At 46.8% G+C, this 16,313-nt stretch overlaps 1 protein-coding gene across 1 annotated transcript in view; it reads left to right on the forward strand.

Moving 5' to 3' along the window:
• Window positions 1-16,078, forward strand: part of LOC123757335 (ipis-1-like) — a 130,751-nt gene extending 114,673 nt beyond the window's left edge. Inside the window, exon 6 of the mRNA XM_069323563.1 lies at window positions 13,141-16,078. Within this exon, the coding sequence (XP_069179664.1) occupies window positions 13,141-13,431 (291 nt within the window). The 3' untranslated portion in view covers window positions 13,432-16,078. The remainder of the gene's footprint in view (window positions 1-13,140) is intronic.
• The last annotated feature ends 235 nt before the right edge of the window (window positions 16,079-16,313 follow it).

Here is a 16,313-nt window from a genome sequence, read left to right on the forward strand (position 1 = left end):
TTCTCGCTCCATCGGCATCTTGTTGATTCCGTGGATGCCTCTGTTACTTTCAACCCCACTCGTTTCGGTACACGTGTCATTGCTGCTGCTTCTCAGGATGCAGCTTCCCGCTTGACTGTCTTATCCTGCCTTGGCGAGACCCCTGTTCAGGTCTGAAAGAATGCTCGGTTGAATGCCAGTGTTGGCACTATTCTTCTCCCACCCCATGTTGCGACCGGTGTTCGAAATCTGCAGGACTTCCACGATGATATTCGGCATATCCTCGATGCCCAGGGCCATTCTGTCCTCCAGGTAAACTCGTTTACTCGTCCCCCTCGTGGTCGTCGCCGTCAACCCCTCCGGGTTGTGAAGATTACCTTTAATGGTAGGACCCTTCCACCCTCTGTCATTCTTGCTGGTGCCAGGTGCTCTGTCCAGGAGTACATTCCTTCTCCTAGGCTCTGTAACAAGTGTTGGAGGTTTGGGCATGGTGCCCTCCACTGCTCTGGGACTGTCTCTCTCTGTCCTTTGTGTGGGGGCGAAGGTCACTCTAAGTCGGAGTGCACGTCTCCCCAAGCTCGCTGCCTCAACTGCGGTGAGGCCCATCCTACCTTCTCCCGTGCGTGTATCCATTACAAGCTTGAGGCAGCCGTCCTCAACTTGAGGCACCGGGAGCGTTTATCTTTTCCTGAGGCGAGGCGCCAGGTTCGCCGGCTCCCGCCTTATGCTAACGTCTCTTATGCTCGCGTGTTGCGCTCTTCCTCTCCTCGTCCTTCCCACCTTCCTCAGACTCACAACCATTTCCGGGCCTTGGACCCTGATACGCCCACTGTCCCCTCCTCAGTTCCTTTGAGTTCTGTCCCGAAAGGGTTCCCCTCCTGGTCCTCTGTCTGGGGTTCCCCTTCTTTCTACCTGGTCTGTCGTGTCTCCTGCGTCATCTTCCTCATCTCCCTCCGATCCTCCTTCCCATCCTTCTCCTCCGTCTATTGACTCTCCCCGCCACCTGTCGGTGTGGGCTGATGTCCATCGGTTTCCTAACGGCCGTCGTGTGTACTCTCGCTCAGCTTTTCCTGTTGAGACGCTGGAATCCGTTGTCCGGTACGTAGTTGCTGGGACACCGGTCTCTTTAAGTCAGAAGCGTAAGCCTGGCTCCTCTCCTTCCTCCTCCCCGGTGGGTAAGAAGGCTTCGCTTTATTCCTCGCTCCCTACTACTGACTCTATCGCTCCTTCCCCTCCCATTTTGGTGGCTGCACTCCCTGTTCCTGCTATGGAGGTTTCTTTGACCCCCGCTTCCCTCTCAGTTGCTACCTATGCTGAGGTGCACTCCCCTCTTTCTCCTCCCCCTCTTTCTCCTCCCCCTCTTCCTGCTGCTGTCCATGACTGCTCCTCTCGGTTGTCTCCTCCTCTTCTTCCTCCTCCTCCGGACCCCACCCGTCCACCTCTGGTTTGTTCTCCCGCTTCTTTCCCTCCATCTTTGCTCAGTTTATCAATGCCCCCTAACCCTGACTTTGCTGACCCTGATCTTCTTTAACGTGCTATGTTGCTCTTTCGCCTTTGTTTCTTCCTTGTTCTCTGTTGTTGTCCTTTCTCTTCTCGTCGATGTCTATTCTTCAATGGAACGTTCGAGGTTATTACGCCAATTTCCTTGAACTCCAGCTTCTGAATTCGCGGTTTTCACCCCCTTTGTGTCTGTCTCCAGGAGCCGATGCTTGGTGCTCGTCCTGGTCGCTTTCGTGGGTATTCCTTTCTCTCCCTCCCCCCAGTAACAGCTGGGGCTCCTAATTCTTCTGCTCTCTTGATTCGCTCTGATGTTCCCTTTGTCCCCTTACTTTTTCCTTCGCCTCTCCATTGTTCTGCTGCTCGTATCTTTGTGGGGAAATGGAACACTGTTTGTTCCATTTATCTCCCCCCGAGTGTCCCGCTTTTTCTTCCTGATCCGAAACACCTACTGGACTTCTTGCCGGAGCCTGTGCTCCTGCTGGGTGATTTCAATTGTCGTTATTCCCTTTGGGGTGATGTTCTGACGAACACGTGAGGTCGCCTTCATGAGCCGCAGTGGTGACAGTTTGCTAAAGCGGACTGGAACCTATTTACCCTAAGTGCTGCTCTCTCTGACCTCTCCATTCTGCCTCTCCCTCGCTCTCTCCTCCTTTTTCATGACACTGTCTTCGACGCTGCCCTCCGCTCTATTCCTTGCTCTTCCTCTCGGGGTCCATGGAAGTGCGTTCCCTGGTAGAATGTAGACTGTGCTTGGGCTGTCTGCTGGAAGCGTGCAGCCTGGAAGAGACACCGCCGTCGGCAGACGGCCGATTCTTTTCTTTTCTTTCGGAAGGCGAGTGTGGTGGCCCATAGGGCCATCTGTATGGCCAAACGTGAATGTTGGGCATCTTATGTCTCCACCATTACATCCGAAACTCCTCTGCCACAGATCTGGAAGCGTATCCGCAAGATAGCGGGTAAGTTCGTTCTTGATGTATCACCGGTCCTTCACCTCCGTCGTACTCTTGTGGCGGACCCGTTGCAGGTCGCTACCGAACTGGGTTCCAACTTTTCTTCTGTTAGCTCTGGTCTTCATCGTCCCCAATCTTTCCTTCTTCGTAAACCTGTCCTTGAATCTCGTGTTTTCGATTTATGCACTCGTCTTCGACTTTCCTATAACGATCCCTTCTCTCTCTCTGAACTTCGTTCTTTCCTGGCCCTCTTGCGGTTCTACGGCAGCGGGCTCCAATGGCATTCATTATGAGATGCTTTGCCATCTCCCTCCGTGCACTTCTCAGTATTTACTGAGTTTGTATAAACAGATCTGGGCGTCGTCGTCAGTCCCTGAGGACTGGCTCGATGCAGTTTTCGTCCCAGTTCGCAAACCAGGGTCTCTGGGAACATCCCCTAAGGACTTTCGCCCTATTGCCCTCACAAGTTGTGTCTGCAAACTCTTTGAACGTATGGTTAACGTTCGTCTGATATGGTTCCTGGAACACCATCACCACCTCTCCCCTTCTCAATTTGGTTTCCGCAAGTGCCGCAGCACAACAGATGTCCTGGTGAACTTGGAGGTCTATATTCGTACTGCTTTTGCTGCGAAGACCTCCGTTGTTGCCGTCCTTTTTGACCTGGAAAAGGCTTACGACACCACTTGGAGTTATCCTATTCTATCCCAGCTTCATTCTTTTGGCCTTCGTGGTCATCTCCCTCTCTTTCTCTGCAGCTTCCTCTCTCGTCGTTCCTTTGGATTGAGGCTTGGTACCGCTCACTCTGCCTCTTTTCAGCAATATGAAGGTGTGCCCCAGGGTAGTGTTCTGAGCACTACTCTTCTTCTGGTTGCCCTCAATGGTCTTCTTTCCCCTCTTCCTTCAGGCGCCTTCTCCGTTTGCTATGTCGATGATCTTACCCTTTGCTGTCAGAGTGATGATTCGCCTCACCTTCAACGCCGGCTTCAACTTGCGATTGATGTCGTGTCGTCATGGGCCACCGATCATGGCTTCAAGTTCTCTACAACTGAGACTTGTGCCATGACTTTTACTCGGAAACGGGTCGTTCTTCATCCCTCTTTGTCACTTTATGGTCATCCCCTTGAGTACAAAGATTCTGCGAAGCTTTTGGGGTTATTCTTTGACACTCGTTTGTCTTGGTCTCCCCATATCTCTTACCTCCATGTTGAATGCTCTAAGGTCCTTACCCTCCTTCTGGTATTGTCCCATACTTCTTGGGAGGCAGATAGGCGCACTCTCCTTGCTTTACATTCCTCTCTTGTCCTGTCTAAGCTCGATCATGGTTGCCCTGCTTACTCGTCTGCTTCTCCTTCTACTCTTCGCCGTCTTGATGCTTTGCACCATTCTGGGTTGTGCCTCAGTTCTGGTACCTTTCGTTCGACTGCCGTCCTCAGCTTGTATGTTGACACTGGCTTCCTGTCTCTCCAGGACCGCCGTGATCGCTACTGTCTTCGCTATCTTGTGCGGTCCTTGCAACATCCTTCCTCTCGCCTCTGTCGTGCTTTAACTTTTACCCCTCCTGCGGTTCCTGTTCCTCTTCACCACCTCCCTCTTTCTGTCTGGTTATCTCGCTTACAGGATTCTCTTTCCGTTCGTATTTCTAATATTTCTCCTCATGTTGTTCCTTCTTTGCCCCCGTGGAGAGTCTCCCTTCCGCAGTTTTGTACATCCTTAACCCGCATCACTAAAGCTTTTACCCCTCCTATGGTTCTAAAACGCCTTTTCCTTGAGCACTTTTCTTCTCACTCCCACTCCGTTTCCGTCTTCACTGATGGGTCTAGGTCTGCAGACGGTGTAGGCTACTCTGATGTTTTTCCTGATCACACTTATATGTGTCGCTTACCTCCGGAGACTAGCATCTTCACAGTGGAGCTGTATGCCATTCTCTATGCTCTTCATCTCCTGCTCTCTCATTGTCAATCTTCCTTTGTAGTTGTTGTTAACTCTCGTAGTACCCTCATGGCTCTCGGGGCCTGTAATTCGGTTCATCCAGTGGTTGTCGAGATCCAACAATGGCTGTTTCTTGTTCACAGCAAATTTAAGTCGGTTAAGTTTTGTTGGATTCCCAGCCATATTGGTGTCTCTTTAAATGAGCGTGTGGATGCTGCTGCCAGGGAAGCTGCCTGCTCTTGTCCCATCTCTCGTAAAGGTATTCCTTATGCCGACTTTTACCCGGTTATCCATTCCTCCATCCTTACCCGTTGGCAGGCTTGTTGGTCGTCTGTTACTAGTAACAAACTTCATTCTCTTAAAGGTTGCGTGTCCTCGTGGCCATTAGAGTGGTGTTGGAAAGGTTGTTCAATGTCAACCAATATTATTTGACTAGTTGTATATGAAAAGTGCTGAAATTGTCCCAAGTTTCAGTACTGCAGCGTAAATAGAGAGGAAGATTTTTTTTTTGTTTTTGTTTTTTTCAACGTTTTTTACACATTTTCAAGTCTACACTTCAGAACACACGTTTCAGATATAATTATTCTGTGACACTTTTCTGACACATTAGCATATAATAAAGGATTGTGTGTTTTAGAATTTCCAGAACATCTTTAGTTTTCCTAATACTTATGTTCAAAGTTCCCATAAAAAATTATGCAAATAAGGCATGTTTATTGCTATTATAAAATCAATATATGAACTTAGAGAAAACTGAAAACATGCAAATGTAGAGACATGCCCTCCACATATACTGTGTAAGATTCATGTAAATTGAATAAAAAATGTATCAGTTTTGTAAACGTTTGTGTAAATTGAAAAAAAACAGAAATGAATAAAGTTTTAGGTTCTAAAATCTGTGGCCGAGGTTGACATCAACCAATTTTCTCCAAAATTTGCATCCTTACAGATAGGCTTACGTACAGTCAGGTGTGTAAGTTTGATGCAAATCGCCCGAAAAAAAAAGGAAAAAATTTTTTTTGAAAAAAAAACAAAAAAAAAATACATTTTTTTTTCTTAATTTTTTTTTCCAATTAAACTAATTATAACATTTGTTTAATATATGCTATTGTGATAGGAAAGAGTCATAGCTATGATTTCAGTTGACACTTTTGATTGATAATCGATTTTGACCATTTTGGCATAATTTTCACAACTACTTCAATATGTTTTTTCTCCCTTCCTATTTATGCTACGATGCTAAAACTTGGACCAGATGAAACACTTTTCATATAGAACTTGTCAAAATAGTTTGATTGAAATCGAACGAGTTTTCATTTATTGCATTTTTGGGGCAAATTGAAACCCTAATGCCCCCTTACCTCATGGTCACTTGATGGAGCGCTGCCCTGCTCCTTATTGTCCTAATTGCATTGTCCCTCTTACGACCGTGCATATCCTTGTTGAATGTCCTGATTTCCGGGACGAGCGTGTGTCTTCTTTTCCGACCATGCCCCGCGGTCGCTTGTCTCTCGATAGTATTCTTGGTGACTCGGATACTTTTGATATCGTTCGCCTTAAGCGTTTCTGTTCTCGTATTGGCGTTCTTGGTGATATTTAGCGCCCTCTGATTATCCTGCACATTTGATGGTGCTACATAACCTTCCCGGTTTGGTGCCTTCTTTTGATAATTACTTACTTACCTTCTTCTCTAACCTGTTCCTTACCTCCTTCTAGAAATTACTTTCTTCTCTTACTTTCTCCTCACCTTATGATTTCCCTTACTTATTGAACCGTTCCTTCCTCTCTTCATATTCTGACGGTCCTGAAGAACATGGCCGACCTCACACCCATTGTCAGGAAGGTGATGATATCCTGTTCTTTGTCACGTGAGGAAGAACTAGAAAAACTCTTGACCAACAATGCCATACTTCGCATAGAATACCACCTACATCCTCACTTCCCACGTCAGTTCATGGCTGAAAGAACTGTTTTTTACCAGCAGGACCAGCCAGTGGATCGCTGACCGCCTGCAACATAAGATCATGGATAATATCCATGAATAATTTCTGCCCGAAACGCTGCGCGTGCTAGTGGCTTTACAAGACTGTAATTACCATATTTGTATCCTCACATTCCTTATGTACATTCTTGTATATGCATAAATAAATAAAATAAATAAATAAATATCGTCGGTGCTTTAGATTTCTGCAGCACCGACAAATCATCAATGAAGATTTATTTCATCACCTTAGCTGTGGCCACCCAGGCTGCCACACAAGGTTTCTACTGCTTCGGCTTACAAATACCTCCCACCAAGTAAAAAAGGAAAGATATTATGAGCTCAAACAGTGCTATAAGTGCTACGAGCTCTCCCACCCCACCAACAAGTGTCATCAGCACCCTGTCCAGAAGTGCAGCCTATACGTACTGAACCATCACTACTCCAAATGCAAGGCCATAACCCATCGCTGCTTGATCTGCGATGGCTATCACCCTGCAATTTCCTTATGCTGTCCCTATAGACAGGAAAACATAAAGGCCCAGGATTAAGCCAAGAGAAACAACCCTCCTACTTCTGCGACCAGAGCCCCTGGCTCTCAATCTACCACCTCAGCTCCCACCAACCGACCAGAAGACTTTCCAGTCTTACCAAATAGTTGCTCCTCCAACAAGGCAACCCAGCCTTCACAATGGGGACCCACGACCACACAGGCACCTTCGCAGCTCCTTGCATCATGTGAAGGTATTTTCTCTGGTCTTATTCGATTAATGGAGAGGCTTGCAGACCAGAATCTCAAGAATCTAACATGCTGTACCTAGCCAACGGCCTGGACCTCATCATCGCCCCGGACGCAAGTCTCTCTCTGCCTCCATTACCATTTTGGAGACAACCACTTACATGACCATGAGGTCGATCTCAACACAGACTCCAGAACCACCCAAGACCTGGACCTGGGCATCGCAAAAAGAGGTATTTCCCTCTCAAGATCCCAACTCTCCTACTATTATAATCTCAGCAAATGCGCTTGCAGACGTGCTGTCTACAAATACTAACAGCACCACCAACGATCCTGGAATAGTGTCTAAAACTAATCCACGACACGTGAGCTTATCTCAGACTGTGAGACAAAAGACGTAAACACGAACTACGGATGTTACGTACTCCTCAGACAAGGAAATCCTAGTAGGACTTCCACCGCCGCACCACAAATACGATACCTACTCGGCACAAGACCTACTCATGGAGACCACCTCACCAAACTCCAACGACAGCACGGCTCAGTCAAAGAAAAACGGAAGGCCTAGAGGTCTACACTAACCCACCTGCTCCATAACTGTTACAGTCAGGCCTCCGAGGCTGAAATTCATTATGAAGACCCCCATTCATCCCCAGATCTCCAGTATCAGCTATTGATACAGATAATGTCTCCAAAGACCTTCCACGTACGGGCTCACCATAACCTGTGCCACTTGGAACTTTTTGTTCTGAGTAGCTGAATTGAAAACCACAACAACAACAACATCGTCTCTCCCACAGCCCCACTCCAGTGCCAGGTAAGTCCATTATGGGCTCATCATAGACCATACTCCTTGGAACGTTTTGTTCCGAGTAGCTGAATCTAAAACAACATCCTCTCTCCCATCTCTTCCTTCTCTTTCTTTCTCTCTTCCTTCCTCTCATGTCATCAAATATTTAGCGGCATTTTTTTTCACACAGACCACAGTGAGCACACACACACATCAAAAGAGACCTAACACATCGAAATCACTACGACCTGTATTGGGAGTAGTACAAGATCTTTGCTGCCAACCCTAGCTCCTATTGTCCAGGGCACACCTGCACTGTGATGCGTAGCGTCAAGGTTCACCTCCGGTGAAAACCTTGTTCTCTCCACCGCCAAGATCTTAGCACAAATCACCGCCGCCAACGTCCCACCGGCTGACATCCTGGAGACAACAGAGGGTGATCACCTGCTCTTCTCCAGCGATTTGGATTTTGAGAGGATCTTCACCACCACCTTCACCACATGATGTGATGCAAGACACCGGCATCACCCTTACGCCATGATGCTACCTGGCGGACAGAACCGTGTTTACCATGAATATCAGCACATGGATCACCGACTGCGACGACGACAATATCCTCGCCAGCATCAACAGCCAAAATCCGACGCTGACCAAAGTCAAGAACATTTCCAACGCCGAAGTCAACCGCTGACCAACACTGAAGGTGACCTTCACCACGGCCATCATAGTGACCCCGCGACACGGACTACGGACTTAAGTGCACAGGAATCACTATACCACCCACCCAAGTAACTAAGGAACACTTCACGGAGCACCAGCAGGTCTTTAAGTGCTACCAGTACTCCCACTACACTAGGAAGTGCACTGAGCGAACGCAGAGATGAAGCCTCTGCGCCCAGGACCACCACTGCACAGACTGTACATCCTTCCACTGACGCTGCCTGCTCTGCAATGACCCCACACTCTGCAGGCTCACCTGACTGTCTCCTGCAGGAGGATATCCAAAAGATGACGGTTACTGATTCCTCCACCACCATGCCTCGACAAGCCAACCCACTCCCGTCGGAATTCCTGGTCTTACCCAGAAACACACATGTGACTTCCTCACCACTGCCTGGACCCTAGGGATGCTGCATAAAGCCGACCACACCACCTCTGACCACACCACCACCGGCCCAGCCTGCTGCCTCTACCAAGATCACCCTTTTACCCATCCTCCTTTGCCTCACCGACAAAATGGCGGGCAACGACATTACCCACTTCATCCACGTCATTATCAGTCTGCTCGTCGCGAATGGATTTCCGACAACTGCTGTTCCCGATGACCTTCTTCCAGTTTCCATAACTGCTACCGGAACCTCTGCTCGCAGTCCCCGAGCTTATCCTACTGACAGGGACGACAGCAACCCCGAGGACAGCTTACCAGGACGACGAGGCCGACTCTGAAGACGAAACCAAGGAAGCCGACCACGATTACTCGACTGATTCCGATGCTTCAATCGATGTTACCGGCTCTCCCGCCCCTTATGCGGCCGCCCGGGCACCATCTCCCCCTCCAGATCCCGCACCAGCACCAACCAAACTGACAGACTTCCATGCTGCCTCAACCGGATATATCGGACGTGGCCGCGCACTTTCCAAAGTGGACAGACAGCATAACTCCGTAATCCACAACAACTACTAGAATACAAGTGCAGGGAAACTGGACGTATCCTTCACATGATCGTCCCTCAATAACGCCTCAACCACCTCTGCGAGTACCACACCTTGAAGAAGGAAATTCGACCAGACTACCAACTTCGGGGAACTGGGATTAGGAAACGAATCCTCTTGTTATACCCGGACATCAACCTCTAGACCGGCCAGTCTGACGACATCCCTGCTGACTCCTGTGGCACTCAGCTGTGAGTGACGTGTGTACCCCATCAGTTCACCGGTCTGACCAGCCCTATGGTCTTTGATTGAATTGGCACGTCCACGGACCTCATCCCCTCACCTCCAGTATCAGCTAGTGATACATATAATGGCTCCAAAGAGCCTACACTTTCGGGCTCACCACAGCCCGTGCTACATGGACAATTTGTTCCAGTAGCTGAATAGAAAACAACAACAACCTCTCTCCCTAATACATGACTTCATAATGGTCCTGGACGGACTAAAACGTCGGCACATCTGTGCCAGGTGAGTACGACGAGTGCTCCATAGCCCGAGCTGCTTGGAACTTTTTGAACCAAGTAGCTGAATTTAAAACAACAACTTAAACCTCGTAATTTCTTCATATTCGCATGTGTGGTTCGGTCATCATATCTTCAGCCACGTTAGTGTGCCATATCTGCATTGCGATCATTTTCATGTATATGTAATTTAACGACAGTATGATGTTAAGAATAGGAAAACTATGACACGTATAGGAGGCATTCATTAGCCGTAACCAGCAGGTGGTTGTCGACATCTCTCTGGTCTCTCTCTTCCATTAACATTGGATAAGATAAATCTGCGGGAAGTCTGTCATTTCCTGGATTGCTATGAATATCACCGAGATTACAACTCTTAGGATAAACATTTACACTTGTTTATTTGTGATACTTATGTAAAGACTTTACACCAGATGTAAATTTTTATCATAAATTTTCCAAGTACACAAGTGTGGGATGTTATCCAAAGTTATTATGTCTGAGAAGACATTAACATTACTTATTAAAACTCTTGCCCGTGGCTGTCCATTCCAGGTGAATATATATATTAGGGCAATGTGAGTTTCGACCTATAGATTGGGTTGGTTTCACAGTCAAGTATTATTCCCCGACATGATAGTGGGTGAAAGTAATTCGTTATTACACTTACTGGATTTTCACAGCAGTATGGCCAGGAATGTTAGTATAATGTTTGGCCAGGTATGTCAGTGTAGTGTTTGGCCAGGTATGTCAGTGTAGTGTTTGGCTAGGTATGTTAGTGTAGTGCTTGGCTAGGTATGTCAGTGTAGTGTTTGGCCAGGTATGTCAGTGTAGTGTTTGGCCAGGTATGTTAGTGTAGTGTTTGGCCAGGTATGTTAGTGTGGTGTTTGGCCAGGTATGTTAGTGTAGTGTTTGGCCAGGTATATTAGTGTAGTGTTTGGCCAGGTATGTCAGTGTAGTGTTTGGCCAGGTATGTTAGTGTAGTGTTTGGCCAGGTATGTTAGTGTAGTGTTTGGCCAGGTATGTCAGTGTAGTGTTTGGCCAGGTATGTTAGTGTAGTGTTTGGCCAGGTATGTTAGTGTGGTGTTTGGCCAGGTATGTTAGTGTAGTGTTTGGCCAGGTATATTAGTGTAGTGTTTGGCCAGGTATGTTAGTGTGGTGTTTGGCCAGGTATGTTAGTGTAGTGCTTGGCCAGGTATGTTAGTGTGGTGTTTGGCCAGGTATGTTAGTGTAGTGTTTGGCCAGGTATGTTAGTGTGGTGTTTGGCCAGGTATGTTAGTGTGGTGTTTGGCCAGGTATGTTAGTGTGGTATTTGGCCAGGTATGTTAGTGTAGTGTTTGGCCAGGTATGTTAGTGTAGTGTTTGGCCAGGTATGTTAGTGTGGTGTTTGGCCAGGTATGTCAGTGTAGTGCTTGGCCAGGTATGTTAGTGTGGTGTTTGGCCAGGTATGTTAGTGTAGTGTTTGGCCAGGTATGTTAGTGTGGTGTTTGGCCAGGTATGTTAGTGTGGTGTTTGGCCAGGTATGTTAGTGTGGTGTTTGGCCAGGTATGTTAGTGTGGTGTTTGGCCAGGTATGTTAGTGTGGTGTTTGGCCAGGTATGTTAGTGTGGTATTTGGCCAGGTATGTTAGTGTAGTGTTTGGCCAGGTATGTTAGTGTGGTGTTTGGCCAGGTATGTTAGTGTAGTGTTTGGCCAGGTATGTTAGTGTGGTGTTTGGCCAGGTATGTTAGTGTAGTGTTTGGCCAGGTATATTAGTGTAGTGCTTGGCCAGGTATGTTAGTGTAGTGTTTTGCCAGGTATGTTAGTGTAGTGCTTGGCCAGGTATGTTAGTGTGGTGTTTGGCCAGGTATGTTAGTGTAGTGCTTGGCCAGGTATGTTAGTGTGGTGTTTGGCCAGGTATGTTAGTGTAGTGCTTGGCCAGGTATGTTAGTGTGGTGTTTGGCCAGGTATGTTAGTGTAGTGCTTGGCCAGGTATGTTAGTATAGTGTTTGGCCAGGTATGTTAGTGTAGTGTTTGGCCAGGTATGTTAGTGTAGTGTTTGGCCAGGTATATTAGTGTAGTGTTTGGCCAGGTATGTCAGTGTAGTGTTTGGCCAGGTATGTTAGTGTAGTGCTTGGCCAGGTATGTTAGTGTGGTGTTTGGCCAGGTATGTTAGTGTAGTGTTTGGCCAGGTATGTTAGTGTGGTGTTTGGCCAGGTATGTTAGTGTAGTGCTTGGCCAGGTATGTTAGTGTGGTGTTTGGCCAGGTATGTTAGTGTAGTGTTTGGCCAGGTATGTTAGTGTGGTGTTTGGCCAGGTATGTTAGTGTAGTGTTTGGCCAGGTATGTTAGTGTGGTGTTTGGCCAGGTATGTCAGTGTAGTGTTTGGCCAGGTATGTTAGTGTAGTGCTTGGCCAGGTATGTTAGTATAATGCTTGGCCAGGTATGTTAGTATAATGCTTGGACAGGTATGTTAGTGTAGTGCTTGGCCAGGTATGTTAGTATAATGCTTGGCCAGGTATGTTAGTATAATGCTTGGACAGGTATGTTAGTGTAGTGCTTGGCCAGGTATGTTAGTATAATGCTTGGCCAGGTATGTTAGTATAATGCTTGGCCAGGTATGTTAGTATAATACTTGGCCAGGTATGTTAGTATAATGCTTGGCCAGGTATGTTAGTATAATGCTTGGCCAGGTATGTTAGTATAATACTTGGCCAGGTATATTAGTGTAGTGTTTGGCCAGGTATATTAGTGTAGTGTTTGGCCAGGTATATTAGTGTAGTGTTTGGCCAGGTATGTTAGTATAATGCTTGGCCAGGTATATTAGTGTAGTGTTTGGCCAGGTATATTAGTGTAGTGTTTGGCCAGGTATGTTAGTGTAGTGCTTGGCCAGGTATGTTAGTGTAGTGTTTGGCCAGGTATGTTAGTATAATGCTTGGCCAGGTATGTTAGTGTAGTGCTTGGCCAGGTATGTTAGTGTATTGCTTGGCCAGGTATGTTAGTGTAGTGCTTGGCCAGGTATGTTAGTATAATGCTTGGCCAGGTATGTTAGTACAGCTCTTGGCCAGGTCTGTTGTAAACGTCACAATTAACAATCTTTGTCTCTCTCTTACCCGATCAGAGCCTCAGGAACCTGGGAATCCGCAACCTTTTCAACGCTTCGTTAGCAGATCTTTCTCAATTCGCAGTTAGCGAGCAGCTCGTCGTCACCAGTACCATCCACAAAGCCTACATTGAAGTGAATGAAGAAGGCACAGAGGCAGCAGCTGTAGGAGTAGTGGGGTCCTATGCAAGGTCTTTGGAAAGTTCTGAACAGAGTTTCCACTGTAACAGACCATTCATGTTTATCATTCACGACAAGGAAACTAATAACGTCCTGTTCATTGGCGCCTACATGAAGCCCCAGACATAAGACGTGGTGATGGATCAAATATATTGACATTCGCGATGAGAGCGTCTGCGAATTGTGAAGGACGCAGAGATGTATTCAGAGAATAGAATATAGAGAGTGAATCAAATAGAAAAACATGAGAGGTGGAGTAAGGGATCAGAGACATCAGACATAAATAGCGAGTCTTTACACATGATCAACGAGGTTTATCCCCATCCAAAAAAAAAACTCTTATTGCAAATTCACGGAAACGTCGAAGAGAAATTAAATACAAAATGAAAGTCGATACATAAAATTTATTTGTATTAGCAATTATTACGTTGTATTCAGTCGATGGGTTGTCCCTTCCAGACGACCTACCAAAATCTTGGAGAGTGCTTATACTTGGATCAGGAGATCACCCTGTGCGCTCCTGGCACTTGGAGAGGGGCTCAGCATCACACGTTTAAGGAATGCGGCTCCAACAATAGCCTCGTTGTCACGTATACACACCCACTTGAGCCGCCATGACTCCCCACTCTCTCCTTGGTTGGTATGATCTCGACAATCCCCTTTTCCGAATTATTATTCAGTACTACTCTGTCCACAGCTGTGGTTCTTCCTCTGTCTCTCTTTTCTATTTTTTGGGAAGCCTCACTAGGACAAAGGCAAACACCATCTTGTTATAAACATTTAACATACAGAGAACATATACAAACTTACACCAGATGCAAAAATAACTCCAACACTCTATGCTATTGCAATCCGATTGCATCCAATCCTATCGAGACTCTTATCAGCTGCTTATCCCAAGTGGTAGTGTAACTGCTGTCTCACCACTTATACCACCAACCTCAACAAGTAGATCAAGTCTCATAAGACAATATTGCACTATCACCAAGAGAATATATATATATATATTGTGACGGTGTTCCCCCCCTTATATTTCTCCCACGCCTGCAGTAAGATTCATGTCCACTTTACCCAAGCGTTCTCTACGTCGCAGGCATCAATTTGATATATGTGGGAGAGTGGAGTGTTCTCGGAGAGCCGAGAAATTTGTGAAACAATAATATTTTGGCCTGTGGTTTAGGCCCTTTAGGAAGCCAAGATGGCGCTGGCTCTCCTGTTTCCCCGCCAAAACTGTGTGACGTCAGTGGCACCGGATTGGTCACTGACAGCAATGTGGCACCGGGAGCCAATGAAAACCTCCCGTGGCGAAAGTGACGTCACGAAGGAAAGGGGGTCCGGGCAGCGCGTCGCGTTGGCGCCATCAGTCAGACACGACACGTCAAGGAGGTTGGACGTGCGACGATTGGTCCTGTCAGTTTGACAGTTGTTTCCCACTCCCATGGATTTACGCGTCACCTGAAGTCTGCCAGTACTCTGTGAGGTCTTCCCTAGTTCATGTGTTGAACCAGAGAGGGAATCGACGGTTATTGAGCAACAAGTGCTCCAGGACAGGTACTGTGCAAGACGAAGTGAAGTCTGTGCAGTGACGTAGGCGACGTCTGAGACAGTTCACCCATTCGTGACGGCGTAGTGGCTGACCAGAGCCACTGGGTAGCAGAGGAAGAAGAGGACTAGCTGGGAATCCGGATGACTGCAGCCGAGAAGTAGGCGAGCAGCCTTAGTTGGGAGAAGTCGACGGCCAGGAGACCGACTCCAACCCTACAAGAAGTCGAGGAGGAGCACGGACCTGCAGGGAAGAAGGCACGGAGACGACGCGCAAAACGGTGGGACGGCGAGTAGTTCCTGGAGGACACGACGACGTGTGTGTGTGTGGGGGTGTTCCCGATACCAGGACCAGGAGCTACAACTCAACTCTCATCGGAGGATAGGTTGAAGTAGGTGTTTCTAGTTTCCCTCCCCATTCCCCTTTAGTCAGCTATACTATTCGGCTATATTATCTAGCCTGAGGATTTTATATGTCGTGAGCAAGTCTCACCCATGTCACAGTAAGGCACCAGTGTGCAGAATAGTACTATCAAGAGTACTTATAATATTCATGTTTATTATTGGTGTGTACAGGCACCCGGAACAAGTGATAAATTTACTGTGTTTTGTATATCTTGCATGAGACATTAGTGTGAACATATAGTGAGAAATTATATATAATATTATGCCAGTATTTGGAAGTTAGGCTATGTGCCCAGTAACTATTTATTTACCATTTATTGATGTCTGATTTATCTATATTATATATATATCTATGTTCATGCAATGAATATTCATTTGCGAGTGCAGTGATTTATTGTGTTATCGCCCACGAAAGAAAGTACTGAGAACTCCAGTGTTAAATACTTCATAAGATATCATTGAATGAAGGGCAGTGTAAAACCGTTACAGTGAATTATTGTTGCATTTATTATAGAAACGATTGTTTAAGCCCGAGAACAGTGTAGCGAAGTAATACGTGCTATTGTTGCAAAATATCGAGTGTGCGAGCTTCTAGTGATCTTTGAGAACTTAAAGAAACAGCGTGCGTGACGCCAGATAAACAAGCAATAAACTTTCGCGCGGAGCCAGGCGCCCAGCTGATCGTGACATTGACGAGAAGGGGAAGTGTTGCCACCGTGGTGAGTGTATAATATACGTGGGAACGACCGACTCCCGCCTGGATCAGCTGATTACTTATTGTGATGACCTTGTGACATCTTTCATGAATTTTAAGTAAAATACAAAATACTTTTGTGTTTATATCATCCCCTCCATTTATCTTGTGGCTATATTATACTGGAAAGCAAAGAGTGATAAAAGCAAGTACCTGCCTGATCTCCTGATCTATTGGGTGTGACCTTGCCAAGGCTACCACAATTCAACCAGTCCACTGACGTGCTACTGGACACCGAAAACACCAGTTGGCGACCTTGTGGTTAACAGTAATGCCCTATTGTTGGGGCGGGCACATAATAGTTAAGTGA

Source organism: Procambarus clarkii, chromosome 13 (genome assembly GCF_040958095.1).
Source record: "Procambarus clarkii isolate CNS0578487 chromosome 13, FALCON_Pclarkii_2.0, whole genome shotgun sequence".
In the NCBI taxonomy this organism is placed as follows: Eukaryota; Metazoa; Arthropoda; class Malacostraca; order Decapoda; family Cambaridae; genus Procambarus; species Procambarus clarkii.